Here is a 21,235-nt window from a genome sequence, read left to right as displayed (position 1 = left end):
ATGTCTTAGCAAAACCCAAAGGGGACCTAGATCAGGAGGCAGGAGCAATTGGAAAAAGCAGTGAGGTCCGGAATGGGTAAAAGTGACAGTAATGCAGCTGACTGTCGACATAATAAAGAAGTCAGGGTGGTCGTGTGTGTTTCAGAAGCTTTGGAGCTGCTGTGGTGAGGTGGGAGTGCCCTGTTTGGATTTAGCTGAGGGAGTCTGGAGCGTAGTCTCAGGGAGGGTGGGCTGGCCTTGGCCCGGGGAAGTCGGAAGCGGCCATGTCTGGTGAGGGTCACAGCTGGCATGGTGGGTCAGCAGCATGCGACCCATCATGGAGAATGGAGAGCAGGGTAGCAAGGAGCCCTGTCTTGCCCTTGACCTGGGCACAAGTGGTGGGCGTGAGCATCTTGACCATCTGCCACTGGGGAGCGAGGGAGGAGGTGATGTCCAGGGTAGTGCCTCTGGGACCTGCCACATGGACATATGGAAGGGGAAAGGGGCTGTATTCTGGACATAGACAGTAACTCATAGCTAGAAAGAAGGGGAGGTCGTGGAAGGGGGAGGATCAGTAGGATGGTTCCAAGCGAGTCTGAAGATTAGACCAAGCTGACAGGCACCACTGCCCTGCTCCTCCAGCCTGCCAGCTCGCCCGTGCTTTCCCGGGGTCTTGGTGCTGGTGACTCTTATCAGCAGGGTGGATTCCCACCACTCCTCTGTGTCTCACTCCTCTAGGAGCCCTGCCAGTGCGGGGCCCAGGTGTCCCCAGCCCTGCCTGCCTGGTGAAGATGGGGGTGGAGGCTCCAAACCCTGGTGGCCACCTCGCCAAGTGGACCCCGCTCTTCCTCACTTGTGCCTAAGCAAGGTAACAGCTAATGTTTGGGAAGGCAAATGTCACGACAAACCATGTTTTACTCAAAAGAACAGGAAATTAGAACCAGCTGTTACTGTAGATGATCAGGCCACCTTTACTTATAGAAGAGCAAGGTGAGACCTGGCGCCTACCATAATTTGCCAGCCTTCCCTGACAGCCCAGGCTGCCCGTCATCTGCAGCTTTCGCGCCCAGCTGCGACGCCGGAGTTGGCTTCTTCCCTCTGCACGTGGCATTTGGATTCCTTTTCTTCAGTGTGCCGTGGATTTTCATTGCACAGATCCTCGCATCTTCTCTTCCACGATCCTGCCTATATTTGTCCTAATGATTAAGTGCACAGTGCCATTCCCAAGTTCTGTTTAACTTTCTTATTAAGAAAGATTCAGCTAATTAAAAATTTCCAAGAATATTCTGTGAAAAATGATCAAATGTTGATGTTCCCCGATAGATATGGTAAACTTAGAAGCGAGTCTCCATCTGCTCTTGAATCCAGCAGGGATGACGTAGTAATTAATCAACTGTGTTGAATCAAGTTAACGTGAGAACTAGAGCTCAGGCAACTTATTTCACAAGAGGGAAATACACTGATGGCAGAGAAAGAGATTTGAAATGTGTCAAGATTTTTACATTTAATGTTTGCACATTTAGCCACATCTTCAATTCTGTGCATTAGTGATTTTGCTCAATCTTTGTCATTGTTGGCGTTAAAGTAAAAGTTCTGTGAAAGACTAATTGGGATGCCCTTGTATGTTTGCCACATGCAAGACAGTCACTTTGCCATATTTTAATGAAAATGTGAAAAGAAGATTGATCCTATACAGTATGGAAGAGAAGGAAAAAGCCCCCTTACAAGTGTTGTTGTATGGGAGGATTGATGGCTTATATAAAAAGTCACCAAAAGGTTAATATCCTCGAGCCAGCCATTTCATTTCCTGGAATTTACCTGAAGGAGTGAATTGGCCAGACATGCCAAGGAGCATCAAGCAAGGGTGGTCCTAGCAGCTGTGCACAGAGCCATTGAAGTCAGCCTCCATGTGTAGAATTTAAGAGATAACATGTGATAACATGGAATACTGGGCAGCCATTGAGAGAACATACAGTTTTAAATGTTATGGCATAATGTATTCCTTTATTATATTCAATTTTAAATGATATACATGTAAAATTTATAACTGTATAAAAGTATAATTTAAGCCGGGCGTGGTGGCGCACGCTTGTAATCCCAGCACTCAGGAAGCTGGGACCAGAGAATCACAGTTTGTGGCCAGCCTCGGCTACTTGGTGAGGCCCTCTGCAACTCAGTGAGACCCGGTTTCAAAATAAAGAATAAAGAATAGGGCAGGGGGTATAGCTTGGAGGTCGAATGCCCCTGGGTTCCAACCCCAGACCCACAACAAACAAACAAACAAACAAACAAACAAACAAGTATAATTTATATGCGGCATAATCCCACAAAGATGTATCTGTGCCTTTGTGTCTGTGTGTGCATCAACATCTATGTCTGTGGAGGAGGGGTGTCAGTGTGTCTGAGGGGACCGTGTATATGTGTGTGTTTCTCTCTTTTGCCTGTACATGAGTGTCTGTGTGAGTGCACATGTGTGTGTGGATGTCTCTGTGTGTCTTTGTTGGTGGATGCATATTTCTACTTGTTACTAGCACGTAGGGAGAATAAATTGGGTAAGACTATGTACCAAAATGTTGACAGGTTCATGATTGATAACGTAGGGTATGTGGTGTGCACTGCTTATATTTTTGTTTCATATTCATGAATTAATTATATTTTATATTATGAAAACCCAGAAGTTTATATTGTAAGTAGCTCAGTGCGAATTTAAATAACCATAGATGGTTCCTTTTTCCTGGCTAGATGTATAGCTGACTCATTTTTCTGGCAAAATACTTGGCTTGTTCAAGTCAGTATTTATGGTAGTGATTAGGTTTTATTGGACTATTTGACTTCTTATTGTCATCGAACTATGTTGGGGAAGCTGTGCTCATGAGATCAGACAAGTAAACGCCCGGGTGCATTCCACAACTCTGTGTCAGTACATGTTACTCCCCTCTCCCTATAGATGGCGACAGGAAGACCCAGCCTGAGCGACGACTCTATACTGTGAGCCTGCCTCCTGAGGGCTATGTCCCCTGCTTGCCAGAACCCAGCAGCTGTATGAACTCTGAGAAGGCCTCAGATGGTGAGGATGCAGGAGGTGAGGAGTTGGGGTGAGAGGAAAGGTGGGCACTTTGCAGATAAACCCTTATTTTCCAGTATCATACAGTAACAATACAAGTTTATACTAGAAGAGTTTGGGTTGGTCATAACACCAACTACATAGTACACTATCGCATGCCATATAGCTATTAAAATGATTATAACAGCCAGGCATGGTGGGCACACTTGTAATCCCTGCGCTTGGGAGGCAGAGACAGGAGGATCGCGCAGGTTCAAAGCCAGCCTCTCTGGCTTAAGAGACCCTGCTTCCAAATAAAAGTATAAAATAGGTCTGGGAGTATAGCCTGGAGAAGGGTTTCCAGGAACCCCAGTCCCACCAAAAAAATAAATAAATAAAAATAAAATGATTATAACAAACTTGTAATAACAGAAAAATACTAGGATGGAGGAACTTAAAGTTGGAGTATGATTATAATCATATTTTATCATGAAGTCTGGAATTAAATACATCAAACTGTTAACAATACTTATCTTGGTTTAGTCGAACTTTTTCTTGGTTTTCAAAAAGTTTTAAGTTTTAAAGCCCGGCGTGGTGGCGCACGCTTGTAATCCCCGCGCTTGGAAGGCGGAGACAGGAGGATCGCACTGGTTTGGAGCCAGCCTCGCTGGCTTAAGAGACCCTGTCTCCAAATAAAAATATAAAAATAGGTCTGGGAGTGTAGCCCAGAGGTAGAAGGGCTTCCAGGAACCCCAGTACCACCAAAAAAAAAAAAAAAAAAAAAAGTTTTAAGTTTTATAATCAAGGAATTAGCTTATTTTGTATTTCTTTGGGGGAAGGTTGATATAATTGCATTGGCTATGGCCTTTCTTAGGAATAAGAGAAACTAAGATCCCAGATACAGTTCATTGTTGATGTCCATTAAATTTTTTCTTTAAAAGTAAAGACAGGAGACAGGAGGATTGTGCAGGCTCGAAGCCAGCCTCTCTGGCTTAAGATACCCTGTTTCCAAATAGATATAAAAATTGGTCTGGGAGTGTAGCCTAGAGGTAGAAGGGTTCCATCCCCAGTAACACAAAAAATAAAATAAAATAAAATGATTGTTTTCTCTTAAAGTCAACCAATTTAAAACTTCCTTAAGAGGAATTTAGAGTCTACAAATGAAAATTTTCCCTGGATGATTTTTAGCAAATACAAACTAAGAAATTCTATACTGTAAACCTTAATTAATTTGAGTATCATGAAAATGTGGTTTTCTAGTACATTGATCTTTCTGACTTCCTAATTAAAGGTTCAGAGACCATAAAACCAAAACAGGATAACTAAGGAATAATGCATTTATCTTTTTAAGCCCTGTCGAAAGTCTTTGAAATGCAATTATTAGATAAACAGATTCTTTGGCTAGAAAGTCTAACTGTGTTCCTATGGAGATAGATTACTTTGGTAAATATTTTCTATGGTATACTTAATTATTAAGCAAAAAAACATGTTGGGCTCGTTAATATGGTGCTATATACAGTTGGTTCTCACTCACACACTTTTGTGTGCTGCTAATTCATTACATGCCCTTGTATGCAGTTAGTTCATACCCTAGTCATGTGTTGGGTTGGCTCCTCTGTTGCTGTATGCAGTTAGCTCTCAGGTACTGTTGGGCCCAGTTGGCTTTCATCCGTGTGCTGTCTTATACAGTGAGTGCTCACTTATATGCCACTGCATATTTTTAACGTTTGTTCACATGTTGTACACAGTTGGCTCTAACTCATGTGCTTTGGTATACAGTTAGTGCGTATATGTTAACTTTCATCCAATGTTGTACACAGCTGGCTCTCACTCAGACCTTGTTCCATGCAAATTACTTACCTGTGTGCCAATTGTACACAGCTGACTCTCACTCATGCCCTGGTGCCTGCAGTTGACTTACCCGTGAGCTGTATTGTACACAGTTGGCACTCACTCACGCCCTCTTGTGTACAGTTGGCTTACCCATGTGCCATTGCACACAGTTGGCACTCACTCGTGGGCCATCGAATGCCAGTGACTCTGTTGCTGCCGTCGCTGAGGGCAGCCTGTGTGAGGGGTCCAAGCTGAGAGAGCCCCACTGGGCTGTGAGTTAATCGCATTCCCAAGCTGGCTGTTGGGACTAAGCTAAGGCTAGTTTCTTAAGGGAAATGGTAAGACATTCGTGCCACTTGGACAAATAATCCCCTTCCAAAAGCTGTTTCTTGATGACTAAGGTCCTGGACTCCTCGGCAATTGTACTCTTCCTAAGCCCACAGCCTGTTGCCACCTCCTCCGGGCACTTTCTGGGAACAGTTTGGGTTGGTGAGAGGCAAGCCTGAGTCTCTAGAAAGGAGAAGAGGAATCAGCAATTAGGATTCACTCCATTTAAGGCACAGTGGCAACTGAACACTTCAATAGCAATGTTATTATAACTTCTAATACAACATTTTTACAAGTATGTTTTCATGGGTTCTTTGTTAGGCAAGATATTTCCCCTCTGCATCTTGATCCGTGGGAGCTGTAAACATGAGTTTACAGGTGAGGGGCACTGCCAGGGAGCGGAGGCTTGGTGACAGGCCTGATACCTGTCAGTTGGCTCCCTGAGGAGGGACATCCTGAACCTCCTTGACCCAAATCTACCTCTGTGTCTGTCCTTCCCACTTGCCACTAAGGGCAAAGGATCTTTTGGAGCATGGGTAGCTGCTGTCTGCTGTGTGCAAGTGTGCCTAGAAGAGGTCCTGTTGGTTCATTTAATAAGTGAATGTGAACTGAAAATGTTAACCCAGTTTTTCAGAATAGCTTTGAACAACTTATTAATGAAATTTGGGCCAGGAAGTTGATGTCTTTTAGTTTTGAGCTCATAATTCATCTTCAAATGTTTTGATTTTTTTTTTAGTATTTATTTAAATGGTTTTCATTGTAAACCCCATGAAGTGGGTTAAGGATGTTTGAAATGATAAGGAATGAAAGACTTTGAAATGATAAGATTGGAGAAAAGGTATGAATCACCAGTGTTTACTCATGCTGCCGACGTCTGTTCTTCAGAGTGAAAGAAAATTAGAGTCCTCAACCGGTCCATCAGGCAGGGCTGGGGTCACGTGACTCTCGCACCAGCGCCTGCTCCTTTCGGGTCCTGGGGCTTTGAGCCCCTCTGTGGGCCCAGGATAAGAGGCGGAGCCTCGGATGCCCACCTCTCCCTGACTGCCGCCAAGGGTTGTGTGGGAAAGACAGTCGCCAAGGAGAAAGAAGGAAGAGTTTCTGAGTTTGTTCAGTTGCAATTTAAGCAAGAAGAACATGAGGACTAAAGCCAGAAAGGAAGAAAAGGCTGAATTGTCCCTACTTTTCAAAGAAGCATTTCTAATCATTGATGTGACTCTGAATTGCCAAGACCAACTCATCATCTGGACAGTCACTTCTAGACGACCGTGGGGGGCAAGGCCAGCTCTCGCTGCCACCCTCCACCAGTCCTCCCGCCACCTGCTCCACATGTGCACTCGGAGCTGCACCAGCCCAGTTCTGTAAGTACTAGTCCCATCGGCAGCTCTGACAGCCCTCGACCCAACAATCCAGGTCCAGTGTTAGACCTGGCTTTGACACCTATGCCTGGCCCCTCGTGGTGCTCGTGGTTCCAGATTCAGCCCCTCTGTCACCTCTAGGAAGCCCTCTGTGAAGCCCATAGCACCAGTTGTAAGCGCCTCTTCCGCTCTGTCCTGAGCTTTTTTAGGCTGGGATCCTGCCTGTTTCACTGGCCCTGGCCCCTGGCCCAGTGCCTTGTGAAGTCAGAATTCAGTGTTTATCAACTGTATCACTGGGTTTGTCCCAGGGCAGGGCTGGGTCCAGAAGCCAGGACCAAGGCCCAGGTATCAGCCCTCTTTCCCGTCTGCACCCTGACTTTCTTTCTTTGGAATCTCTGGATGTAACAAACACAGACTGAATTCTCTTATTAAGCTGCAGTTTGTTAGGAACAAGTGGGAAGAGTTGTAGGAAAAGAAAATGGTATTGTTAAACCTGAATTCCAACCCTAAAATGCAGGAGCTGGGGTTTGTTCTAGACCTGTCCCCACCTGGGCTATAGGGTAAGTCATGACAGAGCACTCAGTAAAATGGTCCTTCTTCCACGGGGACCACTTCTCTTCTTGTGTTCGCCAGAAGCCAGTTAACCTTTGGCCTGTCACCCGTAGGTCAGCCCCTCCGTAAATTATTCCAGAAGAAAGCCTTCCTTCTGAGCAGGTGTCTGTGGGATGCTCTCACTCTCCTTCAGCCTGTTACCTCGTTCCCTTGGCAGAGACACTGCTTTGCCGACTGTCTTGGCACACCCCTAGGGTGCTGCCCAACATGAAGTTCCATGAGCTATTGCAGTGATATTAGTTCCTCTGGGGCTGGAGGGATCATAGGTAACGTTTTCCTCTGAATACACTGGATCATAGGCACCATCACAGAATTCTGGGAATCCAGGTGATGTGTAGTAGAAAGTGCCACATCCTTCATGAGTCCGAAACTTGTCTCTGAGCAGCTGGGCAAGACAGGGATCTAACCACTTAATGTCTAGAAGAAAATATACAGTGTTCCCAACATGCCTTTTCCCCAGGTTCCTCAGTGGGATACCAGTCAGCAGCTCACATGTTGGTGTGCTGTCCAGTTCCTGTCTGAAGTCCAGCACCTGGGGTCATGATAAGAGAGGGGCTACCAATATTTGAGATCCAGTTCAAGGAAAACACAAATCATTCAGTCCCTTGGGGTTTGGGAAGTGCTTCCTTCAGTCAAGGCAGACCAAGGGAAAGCCATGGCTATACAGTTTACATTGGTGCACCTCGCCATAAAAACTGGCTCGGAGCTTCCCTTTTTACATTCGTCTTTTACTTGCAGATTAAGGACATGGAGAGTGTTTTAATGTTTCTTGTCTTTCTTTTCTTCTCTTGTGCTTATTCTTGTTAAACTATTAAAATCTTCTTCCTCAGGCACTATGTGGTCTCTAGTGCTTACATACAAGCCCAGGTGCAATCTTCCCACAGGAGTTGAGAGCTAGAAGGTTTGGAATCTCTGAACTGGTATGCTGCTGCTTACTAGGGCAGAGCTGGTGCCGCACCCTCAATGCTTCGACCGTGGGAGCTCGGCTTACCACTTTGGTCGTCTCAGTTTATTCCAGTTGTTTGTGTTGACCCCTACTTTCTGGTAGCTACCTTGGCACCCCTCTCAGTTGCATAACTTGTTCTTTTGTAGATTAAGTCCTAAAAATATTGAGTTTCCTGAGCTACATGAAGGAAACATAGTAATCAGGCTCGCCAACCTGCCTTTCAGGTGTTTGTGTTAGGCCCTGTTGATAAGCAGACAGCAAGCAGGACCCTTGCATGCAAGAGCTCATCCTGGCTGCGGCCATGTGCCTGCAAGCCTTCAGGGCAGAGGCTGGTGAGCAGCTAAAGGGGAGATGCTGACAAAGGAAGCAGACCCAGCAATGTACATGTAGTGTGCGTGTGTGGTGGGATCTCATCGTCACATACATGTGCACCAACAAAACACTTTAAAAAGTAGTGCTGAAGGAGAAAAGGAAGGAGACCAGGAGCCCTGCCTGTGGGTGCTGAGGAAGGCAGGGCAAGGGCCGTGGATCTCAGCAAGTCAGCCGCCAGTGAAAGTAGACACCCGGGGGACCCACCAACAAAGATATCAAGAAAATGCGTTGGAGAGTGGCAAGCAGCACATTCTTCACCGTGGAGCCTGAGCCGACGCTGGGGACGGGTAGTGGGCCATGGCAGGCAAAGTTTCCTGGGCTCTGGGCAGTGAGGCCTGGATTTGTCCTGCTGGGTGGACCCACCTCACCATGGTTCTAGGAGGTGGCAGGACCAGATTTGTGTTCAGATGTCACTCTCGGGGAGCAAACAAAGAGCCCGGGAGGGACAGAGGAAGGGCAGCGCGGCTTTGAAGGTCCCGCAGTGGAGGCGCAGACTCGAGGGCCTCTGCCGCTCTATCACCTCTCCGCGAAGGGCGCTCTGTGTTAGGTCGACCCGTGTCTCATTACTTCTGTGCTAAACGCGTCTTTTCCCTTCGTATCTATGGCTCAATTACTGTTCCTCATGCTGCTTTCTCTGCCCCATGTCGCTAAACACACATGAGTAGCTGAATCAAGAATTCAGCTTTCAACAGATAGCAACAAGCCTTGGTGCCCCTTTCGTCTCCTTAGAAACAGAATTGTAACCATGGCCTCTAGTCTCACCCCCAGCTCTCAGCCCTCCTCGGCAGGCGTGCCGCCTGAGGCCTGTGTGTGTTATTGAGCCTCCAGAGCTGGCGCTCACCCGCCTTTCAGTGCAGTGTCAGGACCCTGCTGTGTCTACCTCATCTCCTCCTCCAGTGAAAGCAGGCTCTCTCATTAGCCACGCCTCCCTCTGCCCTCCCTGCCCCCCAGGTCTGTGTCCTCTTGCGACACACGTGTGTCATCTGGAAGAGACGACTGAGCACGCTGGTGGGGCTGCCCGAGAGCGGCCAGAGCTGAGCTGGCCCTGCCTGCTGGTGCCCAGGTCAGGTCTGGGAACCCCATTTCAAACACACAGAAATGAGAAGCACAGTGTGCTTGTGTCTCCATCTCCTTTTTAACTAAAAACAAGCAAGTTTTTAGGAAAGGGGCCCCTTCCTTTTCTATATGCTCCAATTTTTTTTTCTAAAGGGAAAAGTATCCTGATTTTCCTCACCACAAAAATTCTAACCAAAGAAAGGCAAAGCATTATAGAGGAGTCCAGGAAGTGAAAGGTCACCCGGGCCGACAGGAAGTGAAAGGTCCCCGGGCCGACAGGCTTTTCCACAAACACGTGGGTCTCCTGCCGGGTAGGTGCTGCCTTTTTGGCCGCACTGAGCTCTCAGAGGTTGCTGGAGGCTTTCCTTTTGCAGTGTATGTAGATACACCATTTCACTTTTTTTTCTTTTGTTGTACTGGAGATTGGACCCACAGGTATCTGAGCTATACCCCCGGCTCTTTTTATTTATTTATTTATTTATTTTTGAGATAGCATCTCACTAAGTTACTAAAAGTCTCACTACATTACTGAGACTGTCCTCAAACTAGGGATCCTCCTGTCTCAGCCTCCCAAGTGATGGGATTACAAGCATGCGCTGCCAACCTGGCTCGAAATCCAGCATTTTCTACAGTATTGGTTAATTTCTCCCCATGAGTCTAAGAAAGAGAACTGCTTTACAGTAAGTTAATTTCCTTTACCCTTGCATCTTGCTCTTGGCAGACCAGTGTTTCTCAGCAGCATTCGGGGCTGGATGATCTCCCTGGAACTGCCCATCCATTCGAAGGCAACGTCACAGCCCAGTTGATTGGACAGGCACCACATTCCTGGGCGTTCACTGCCACTCAGCCAGAACCTTGCTAGTCAAGCCGTCTCTTGCAGGAACAGGCCGGGCCCAGTACCACCTGCACCCAGTGACCCCAACCACTCCTTATTCTCTTGCTTTTGTTTTTCTTCAAAAAAAGCCCCATTAATTTTAGTAATAGCCAGGTTCCCAATTGGTAAGTTGATTGGTTATTATTATCTTAAATAGCTATTTACATTTTTAAAATTTTTGTTATATTTTTATTTGGGTGGTACTGGGGGTAGAACCCAGGGGATTTCTACCTCTGGGCTATACTCCCAGACCTATTTTATACTTTATTTGGAAACAGGGTCTCACTAAGTAGCTGAGGCTGGCTTCGAACCTGTGTGATCCTCCTGTCTCAGCCTCCCAAGCGCGGGGATCACAAGCGTGCACCACCACGCCCGGCTGTTATTTACATTGATGTACGAGATTTTCTAATATTAATATCTGTTTATTTCACGATGGTGCCTGCCTCTTTCATTATTATAACAGATTTTATGAGCATGTTGTGTACACCAAAGTATGAGAAGACTGATGATCCAAGTCACCCAGTCCCCATGGAACAACTCTGAGCTGCTTGGCCTGCACGGCCCGCTCTCACCCTTGAGGCCCTCAGCGGGTGGCTTCCATTTCTTCCCTGTCATGGTGGATGCTTGGGTGAGGGAAGCAGAGTGCTTTGCTTCCTGTGTGGCTGGTGTAGTGGCACAGCCCTCAGCACCCACGTCCCCGTGCCCACAGGCTACGCCTGCCTCTCGGCGCCACTCCAGCACTGCCCGAGGGCGTGCTTGGCACCTGTGCAAAGTCTCACACCCAGGCTCGAACCACGCCTTGATCTGGCTCCTTTGTCCACCCCCAGGATGTACACACCCCATGACAGCCTTCTTCTGGAGAATTGGAAAAGCTGTGCGTCGCCATTCCCGGTTCCCTCTGCTGCTTCTGAGAGCATCGCAAGGCTCTGGAGGGCTCTGGAAGCCCCTCTGTATCTTGAGCTCCCTTGAGCCCAGCTTTCTCTTTCCTGGGCTGCACAGCCTGCCTTCCATCCTGCTTTGTTGGTTGCTTTTGTTTTTGTTTGCAACAATAGGCATAGCTAATACCTAAATATTTACTAATAGCATCCATGCATAACTAGTACATCTTGCCATGAGGTTCTGGTTGTCTTGCCTCCCTGGCAGTGTCCCTGTATGGCAGAGGGTTCCAGGCAGTGCAGGCCTGGTACACTGGCTGGAGGGGTTGGACAGGGGGTAGCGAGGCCTCGGGGTCAGACCCATCATTAGCAAAGCCAGTATATATCAGGCCAAGCTAGCAGGATGCAGCAAAGGGAAGAGTTGGGTCCTGTTCCACAGGAGTCAGGACCCTAGGACAGAACCACCTGTTACCCTCGCCTGCTGTATGGCCACCTTTGCTGGGTCTCCTCCCTGTAAGGCCCAGCCCAGCCCACTCAGGGCCACCTGGCCTATGGCAGGGCCTGTTGCCTCTGCTCATGTCCCTCCAGATTTCCTCCACTGCCATTTCTGTGAACTCACCACCTCTCCGGCCTCCTTCCTGCCACTCAGTTACTTCCAAATTAGCCCTTCAGGAACTAGCTCTGCGCTGCTCAATAAAGGCCTGCTGGCCTCTCCTGCCGTTGTGCAAGTTCAGTGGACAGTTTCTCTCTCTCTCTCTCTCTCTCTCTCTCTCTCTCTCTCTCTCTCTCTCCCTGTGTGGTGCTACACATACGGGAATTCTACATGCAAGCTGCACTCTCACAATGTATTTTTTATTTTTTCATTTAAAAACAGGATCTCACCAAGTTGGTAAGAGCCATGCTAAGTTGTTGAGGCTGCCTTTGAACCTGTAACCCTTCTCTCTCTACTTCCCAAGTATTAGCATCACAGGTGTGCACCACCATGCCCGGTTCAGTTTCTCTCTCTAAGACTCACTTCTCCAGCCTCCCTGGCAGACTTGCTCCACCCATCTCTGGCCCACCAGAAGCATGTGGCTGCCACCCACCTATGCCTCCTGCCTCTTGGCCTCTATCCAAGGAGGCTGGCCTAGCCTATCCACCCTGTGGAAAGCTCAGCCTTCCCAGCCCTCTTTCCCCAGCCTCCCTGCACACGAGGGTCTGCCTTCTCCCCTCCCCACATCATATTTGTGTAGCTTTCCTCTTCAGCCCTCCATTTTCCCACCCAATGCTTATGGTGCCAGTCATCTGGGTTTGACGCAGGGCTTGTGCAGATGTGAGCAGCTTCTCGGTCCTCGTGCCTAAGCCTGGTCCTGCTGAAGCTGACCTTCAAGTCAATATGTGGTGAGCAAAGTGGGGTGATTGTTGTGGAGATGGCCAATAGGCAGGCGTCAGGACTCCCCCAGTTCATAATCACAGGATGTTCTGCAAGATGTGGTCTTTGTGCTCAGACCAAGCCAAAGTTGTTGAACCCAAGTCATCTGTATGGAAGTTATTGTGGTTACTACTTCACTAGTAAATGTCAGTTGAAATAGGGATTACCTTTCTGGCTTTGGGAAGCATGAGCTAAGCATGCAGTTCACATGTACATTCTGTAAAAGTTAGACACCACTCTTCAAATGTGTTTTGAGAGTCGGGCCTTTGTTCTAAGACAGATAGTTTTCAGATCTTATTATTAGTGCTGTCTTGGCCACTGCTCTGTGCTTTGTCTTTGCTGAAGAGAGCCCGAGCCATGGCTCAGAGCATCCTGCAGTGCTCGAGCCCGGCTCCTTTGACGTGGTACAGTTTTACCAGGTCCAGCAGAGCCCTGGTCTGACATCCCACATCCCTCCATTTCATACTTTCTCAGGAGGTGGCAGGGTAGTCATTTTCATTCTTGGGCTGACATATTGAAGTGAGACAGAGTATTTAACTCTGTCAGAGCCTGTCCTTGCTGTCAGGTTAGGCAAGGGTGGCTATGTAGGAGATTGCAAATGGAAACATCCCTGTTTAGATCACTCACCTCTGCAGACACACAGGTGAAAGAAAAAGTATGGTCATATCTTATGTCTTTGGCACCTTGTTGGCTCTCACATCTGGTACCTGGATTCTTCTCTATCTCAGTGAAGCAAATTAGCACAGAATTAGATGATGGATTAAAGACTGTAGGTGTAGAACATCAGATGTTAATTTTGAAATAACTCACCAGTGAAATCTACAGTTTTTTAGCCTACCTAGTAAAGAAAGTAAGGGGAAAGAGAAAAGGAGAGAGAAAAAAAGGACACATTTGTTCTGCTCATAGTTGTTTTGTTAAATCGTACTTATCTCTTCTAAAGCATTGTTGCCAGAAATTCAGAAGATATTTGGATCAAATAAATATATTCATCTTGGTAGATCTTTATACCATTTTTAGCTTCCAGTGAATGTGTTACAATAACAGAGAGATTTATGGAGACTTTTATTAGATGTTGGTTAATATATATTCAACTAGTAGAAGTTTCAGAATGAGATAACTGAGGAATGAAAGTAGGAATTATTTAAGAAATAATATGCAAGTTGCCAAAAGCTAAAGAAAGGTAGTATGGAAAGAAGATTGCAGTATCGACCCTAAAAGTGACAAAGAACCGTGGGATGTCAGAAGATGCTAAAGTGGTCCAGAGAGGAAAGCAGAAGTCTTGAGGAAAGAATTAATATAAGGCTGGAAGCCTCAGGGCCTTTTGCCTTCCTGTGGTGCCACTCAGAAACCCCCAAACTCAAGTTATGAGTCTATTATAGTTAGATATAAAATGGCTGAAGAGCTCATAAATTGGTGCTTGGAATTGATATGATTGAGTCATGAGGGTTGCAATCCCAGCAGTGGACAAATCCATTGTAATCAGTGGTTCCTGGCCAGTAGGGTGTGGTTGGAGAAGATGGTCCTGGGAGTGTGGCCTTGGGCTTGTGTGTGGCCCCTCCTCCTCCTCCTGATCTTTCCCTTGCTTCTGGCCTCCAAGATGTGAGAATGAAGCCTGTGCTCACCCTCACTTGCCTCAGGCTGCCATGCCCTGAGATCTGTAGTCCCAGCCTCACATGGACTCAACTGAAACTCTCCAACCCATAAGCACATAAATCTTCCCTCCTCTAAGTTGCATGGTCAGGTCTTTGGGTTATACCTGTGAGAATGCTGACTAAGACAGGGTCCAAATCCAAAAATGATGTTCATATAACACTTCTCAGTTCCAGAGGTGTTCCCAATGAGTGGCCTCATTCCTGTCCAGCCACATAACTGCTAGTAATTGAGTGAATAGACAGTCCTCAGGCAAAGAGGCCAGCCTGGTAGGTAGCTGAGCACAGCAGGCAGCAGAGTAAAGTGGAAGAATGTGCTGGAATCTGGGTGTTCTCCCATCTCTTACCTATCTACCGTCTGGGTCTTGTTTTTCTAATCTGTATAATGAGGGTTGAGCTAGGAGGTTTTCTAAATTCTCCTGGTTTTAAGATTTGATGGATGTAGGTTCTGTAAGGTGATACTGGGTGAAGAGGACTGATGAAGATGGCTTTCACTGGAGGGGATCTTCAACGCCTCCATGGTTATCAACCCACCCAGCAGTGATACAGCTCCACAGGGAGGCACACACTCAGAACTGGCCGAGGGCAATGCTAACAAACCAGGCACTTCCTCAGCAAAGACTGTTTCCAAGAGATGAGAGTGAGAGAGGAGAAGGAGCAGGAAGCGGGGCAGAGCAGAACCAAGCAAGGAGAGTTTCCGTCAGACGGTGGTGACCCTGAGAAGCTGTGAGCCTCGTGGAGTAGGACCAGAAAGGTCTTCTTCCCCAGGTGCATCTCCATCTCCTAGCAGGTGCTAGGGTCAAGGAAGCACTCACTGCAGGAGGCCCGCCTCGCAGCACAAATCAAGTTCCAAACACAGTACAAGTGGTCTTGTGGTTAGGGAGTCTATCTGACCTTGTGCTGTGGGTAGTTTTCCTCACAATGGTGATCAGCCTATTCCCAAGTTTCACATTTTGTGAAACAGAGGGACTTGTGTTGTCCTCCCCAGCCCACCCCTTCTCATGTTACAGAGATTCAAATTTGGTTACCGGTTATGCATAGTTTCCCATGAAAATTGTACCAAATGTTCTTTTCCTCTATCTCTACTTTATTCTTAAAAATTATACATGAGATATGGAAGAAAAAAATTTCAGACATGGGGAAATTGTGTATGGTTGTTACAGTCCACATGGACACAGTATAGATATGGGGTATGGTAGGAGGATGAGACTGCTGTGCCCTGTGAGTTTTGAATGTAAATTCCAGTATGCTCACAAATTTGGTCATTTCTTAATCTCCAGGTAATCACAGCCTAAACAAGAAACACCACTGTTCATAAAATTAGTCATTGTGATCTAGCAGTCTGCACTGCGTTAGCAACGGCGGTAAGTCCCTTTATTTACCTCCAGTTGACTGACCATGTTCACATGGCCGTACACTCCACTTCCACCAGGTGGCTCTTGCCTACCGTGGTCCAGGGCTCCTGGGTTCCCAGAGAAGCCAAGAGTCAGGGGACGGGAATGCTGCAGGATAACTGATGATTTTAAATAGATCACATGTAGCTACTACTTTGTGCTCCAAAAGACAGTTGGCTCATATTTGTGGAAAAGATAAACAAGCAGCTTTTGCTTTTGACTTTCAGAGTCCTCTGATTGCAGTCTCTTTATTTCTGTTGGATCTACATCCGAGGTGTTTATTGAGACCCTTATATGCCAGAAGTTGGGAATACAAAATTGCCTATAATAAGACTCATTCATGGAGCTCTGATCAGTCAGTATGTAGAAGAAGACAGATTCCACCACTAAGTTTCAACTGTAATCAGTGCCATGATACATATGCTGAGGAACGCAGAGGATTGGGGGGTGTAAAGGACTTGAACTTTGATCTGGTGCCCAATAGGAAAATATTGGCTAGTAAGTAAGAAGGATGATTTGGTTTTAGGCAGAGAAAGCAAATAATTGTGAAAGATCTAGTTTATTTGGGGTGAAAAAAAAGGTAATAAAGGGTCAAACTTGCCATGTCTCCATGTCTTTATAAACCATTCGAAGTTTATTCTGCAAGTAACCAGGCAAAACAGTTATATTCTTTTCATTTGTATTTTTTTATTTTTATTTTTTTGAAACAGGGTCTCTTAAACCAGCACAGCTTCGAACCTGAGCGATCCTCCTGTCTCTGCCTCTCAAGCGTGGGAATTACAAGCCTGCGCCACCACCCCCGGCTTCTTTTCATTTTTAAAAATAGTGTTCATGGAGCTGGGCATGGTGGTGCATGCTTGTAATCCCAGCACTTGAATCCAGCTGAAACAGGAGAATCACAGGTTTGCAGCAGCTAGAGCTACTTAGATTCTCTGCAAAGACCCTGTTTCAAAATAAAGAATAAAAAATAGAGCTGGGGATGTAGCTCAGAGGTAGAATGCCCCGGGTTCAATCCCCAGTACTAAAAAAAAAAAAAAAAGGAAAGAAATAGTGTTCATGTATGTGTAGTCATTGCCTAAGAGACAGGGTCCACAGTCTTACTGGAAATGTTGATATTTAACATGAATGAAAAAATAAATGGATTTTCATATTGATTTTATTGCCCAGGTGTCATATACCATTAACATAAAATATTGGTTTTCAAAAAAAAAATATTGAATGATGTCTCCTGTCTAAATTAACTAGAAATTCTTCAAACTAGATAACCTAAAGATGTTATACTTAGGTAACAAATACACCACTTTTTTGTAAAGAAATTATTTCTAAGCACTTGGCCCCCATTCTGATATGAGAAGATAGTCATAAATTTGGAACAGTTAATTTTCCTGCAATAACCAGCTTCAGACATCATATAAATAATCAGAAGAGAGTCAAGGTATAAGTACAAAGTATTGAGCCGAGCACGGTGGTACACACTTGTAATCCCAGCATTCAGGAGTCTGAGACCAGAGGATCGCGGTTTGCAGACAGCCTCAGCTACTTAGTGAAGCCCTCTGCAACTTAGGGAGATCCTGTTTCAAAATAAAGAATAAAAAATAGGGCAGGAAGTGTAGCTCGGAGGAAGAATGCCCTTGGGTTCCATCCCCAGCACCCAAAAAAAAAAAAAAAAAAAAGTATTGAAAGGGATTGTACAATGGCCATTACTTCACATTAATTAGTTGTTATGTCTATTCCTAAGAATAAGATAAAAAGTGCAGTTTGGTAGTCTAACAGCTAATGTTAGGAGCATACTAGGATATACCCAGCTGCTGATCCTCAGTGTAAAAGCCAGTCATTTCTTTATTTTTAAAAAAATGAGTTTAGCCAGGTGTGGTGGTGCACACTTGTAATCCCAGCGTTCTGGAGGCTGAGACCAGAGGATCGCGGTTTGCAGACAGCCTCAGCTACTTAGTGAGGCCTTCTGCAACTCAGTGAGACCTGGTTTTAAAATAAAGAAAAAAATAGGGCAGGGTGTAGCTTGGAGGTCGAATGCCCCTGGGGTCCATCCCCAGACCCGCAAAAAATAAATAAATAAATAAATAAATAAATAAATAAATAAATAGAGTTTGAACAAAGAAAATCTTGGGATCGTTCCTCAGTGTTGAAAGCACAGTGCCTGAGGGCTCTGTCCCTGAGGGCTGTACTCACCACTAATGCCTGTGCTGCAGGGCTGTGGTCACCAGGGCTGCCTGGCCTCAGGGCTGCGTGGCCCTGACCTCCAGTCACCAGGGCTGTGGCCATTTGACCTCCGGGGCTCCAAGGCGGGGTTACTGTTACGTGCTGTGCTCCCAGGTTGGGCAGGATCCAGCATAGCAAGTCAGTTTTGCCCTTACTAGTTGGCTCTGGAGGTGTTTCTGTGGGCCAGACTCGTTTTGTTTCAGTTCTGAGATTTTTTTTATCCTTTTAATCTCACTCTCTCATTTTTGCCAGGGGTATTTATGCCTCAGTTAAGATTCTTGGTGGCCTATGACCCATGCTGAGGGATATTAAATTGAACATCATGCCCCTGTCTTTCATTAGTGCCTTTGGGGAGGAGAGGTGAGGCCTGGGTGGTTCTGGGTAGTGAGCTCAGGACTGGATTTTCAGCCTGGTGCCGTGCATAAGGCTCCTGTTGCTCAGCTGAGTGACTCAGAGCTGTTTTGTTGGTTGGTTGGTTGGTTGTTTTGTGTACTGGGGATTGGACCCAGGGGCATTCTACCTCTGAGCTATACCCCGAGCTCTATTTTGAAACAGGGTGAGCTAAGTTACAGAGGGCCTCACTAAGTTGCTGAGGCTGGCCACGAACCTGTGATCCTCCTGTCTCAGCCTCCCAAATACTGGGATTACAGGCATGTGTCACCACTCCCAGTTTAGAGCCCTTGTTAAGAGCAGTTCTCTTTAAATATTTTCCCTTTTTCCTTTTTCAAGGGTATGTTTACTGTATTCCAACCATTTGTGGCATAATAGTTATTGAATAATTTTAATATATCTTTTCTCTGTTTTAATTACTGTCCTGTTTCTTATTTATTTTTTTCCAGTGCTGGAGATGGAGCTCAGGGGCATTCTACCTCTAAGCTATACCTTCACTCTTTTTTTTTTTTTTTTTTTGCAGTACTGAGGATGGAACCCAGGGGCTTTCTACCTCCGGGCTATACTCCCAGACCTATCTTATACTTTATTTGGAAACAGGGTCTCACAAAGTTGCTGAGAGCCTCACTAAGTGACTGAGGCTGGCTTTGAACCTGTGCGATCCTTCAGTCTCAGCCTCCAAGTGCTGGGATTACATACAAGTGTGTGCCACCACGCCCAGCTGTTTCTTAGATTTTTAAAAAAATTGCCTTCGTCTAATTTTAATGACTTGCTTCGTGGTTCCAACAGTCTTATATAAGTTGCTGTCGCTCAAGTCACTCATTGCTTATACGGTTCCCATCATTTTGTTGGTCACACTGTAGGAAGTGTCAAGAAAATTAAAGAATCTTAGTGCACATATTTTGCGGACACCTACCAGCGTGCTTTTGTGGGTGCAGCACTGTCTGGCCACCTCACCACTAAGTGCCTGTTAGTCAGTTTTCAATACAAATATATAAATAGAACAAATGAACACATTCCCTGAATATGTGTAGTTTCAGCCTGTTGGAAACTAACTTAGAAAAGTTGGAGATTATTTCAGTATCAAAATCTTTTTCAGGGAGTAATGCAAGAACTAATCTTGTTCAAAATGATTAGATAATATTATTTAAGTATGTATTTACTAAGAAGTCATAAAATAAATGGTTTAGCAATATATAATCTTTGCTTGTGAAAACAAAATCAGTCTTTCCTAAGATAATATGTGATTACCACCAGGCACCGACTTTTTTTTTTTTTTTTTTTGCAGGTCTGGGGATGGAACCCAGGGGCATTTGACCTCCAAGCTACATGCCCTACCCTATTTTTTATTTTTTATTTTGAAACAGAGTCTCACTAAGTTGCAGAGGGCCTCACTAAGTAGCTGAGGCTGGCCATGAACTGTGATCCTCCACTCTCAGCCTCCCACATGCTGGGATTACAAGCGTGAGCCACCACATCCGGCTAGGCATCCACACTTAATATCATAAAAAAAAAGTCAGTGTCTAGATTGTTCCGTCTTCACCGAAATCCTTTCTGGTGACATTAAGGTCCCTGGTGTTCTCTCAGCATCACTGAGAGTTAAAAGCTGGATTGTATCTGGAAATTTTATGTAACAGCTGGGAAAATTAGAATACTCTGAAGAATGGTTATTTTGGGTAGCTGTTTCTACCCTAGCAGTTTATCAGAACGTAGGTGCCAAATAGTAGCTAAGAGAATTTTGACAAATTTAGATTATTCTAAAATTAGCATGTCTGAAAGGTATGTTTTGGGGACGGCAGCTTTTCAAGCTGTGTGTGCTTCTCAGATTATAAATAGGCAGGCCTCTGTGCAGGTTGCCTTCCCTCCCTTCCATGTGTCCATCCCTCGTCTACATTTTCCTTAGCAGTTATGTGCTCGGTATGAAGAGAGTTTAACCCTGGGCCTTTAGGTGGGCTGGGCAAGTTGCTCGAGAGTGGCTGGGAAGCACAGTGAGGCCGCTTGGGCTGGCTGACAAGGAACTGGGCTCTCAGAGAGTAGAAAGGAGGGCAGCGCCGTCCCAGGGTTGTTTAAATTAAGCGCTGGTCATCTATTTCTCCTTGAATCCAGTGGCTACACTGACCCTCCAGCTTTTAAAAAGTCAGCCTTTGTTTTTCTTCTTTTCTGACTGCTTGAGCCCATTGGCAAAACTTAGGAAGCTGCAGGGCAGTCAGGACTGTCAACCCAAGGGAGTGGGTAGGGACAGGGATCTTTCATCTAGACCTAGAGAGCTCAGCTGGACTAAGCAAACCTCTGTCCTAGGAAACACGTGAGCAGGCCAGGAGTGCATGACTGAGCTGCAGCAGGGCTGGAAGTCAGTGGTATGCCCCTTCCCAACCATGGCTTGCTGGTCTTCCTGGGAGCCCAGGTCTCGGTTGAACCCCCTTGCTCCATCATGAATACAAAGCACCCTCTCTACCCATCTGTTAGATTAGATATAAAAGGTAGATATAAAAGTTTATTTATTAATATTCAGAACTGATATAATTGAGTTATAAAGGCTGTAATTCCAGCATGGATAAATCCGCTGTAATGTATTGACCTGGGTGGAGGCTCCAGCAGTAGGATGTGGCTGGAGGTGGTCCTGGGGTGGGTCTTGGGGATTGTGTACCGTTCCTCTTCCCCTGTGCTTTCTCTGGCTGGAGGTGGTCCTGGGGTCGGCCTTGGGGATTGTGTACAGTCTCTTCCCCTGTGCTTTGTCTGGCTGGAGGTGGTCCTGGGGTGGGTCTTGGGGATTGTGCACCATTCCTCTTCCCCTGTGCTTTGTCTGGCTGGAGGTGGTCCTGGGGTCGGCCTTGGGGATTGTGCACCATTCCTCTTCCCCTGTGCTTTGTCTGGCTGGAGGTGGTCCTGGGGTCGGCCTTGG

The 21,235-nt window shown here is 46.1% G+C and overlaps 1 protein-coding gene across 1 annotated transcript in view; it reads left to right on the top strand.

Annotated features, from left to right (window-relative positions):
* Positions 1-263: 263 nt before the first annotated feature.
* ERICH1 (glutamate rich 1) overlaps positions 264-21,235 on the top strand; it is a gene marked incomplete at both ends in the record, with an annotated part of 43,080 nt that continues 22,108 nt past the window's right edge. The window contains 3 exons of the mRNA XM_080710902.1: positions 264-270; positions 718-834; positions 2,927-3,061. Of these exons, the coding sequence (XP_080567028.1) occupies positions 264-270; positions 718-834; positions 2,927-3,061 (259 nt within the window). The remainder of the gene's footprint in view (positions 271-717; positions 835-2,926; positions 3,062-21,235) is intronic.

The sequence above is a fragment of the Muscardinus avellanarius genome (genome assembly GCF_963383645.1).
Source record: "Muscardinus avellanarius genome assembly, chromosome: 14".
NCBI classification, from domain to species: Eukaryota; Metazoa; Chordata; class Mammalia; order Rodentia; family Gliridae; genus Muscardinus; species Muscardinus avellanarius.
This window is presented reverse-complemented; position numbering and strand designations above follow the sequence as displayed.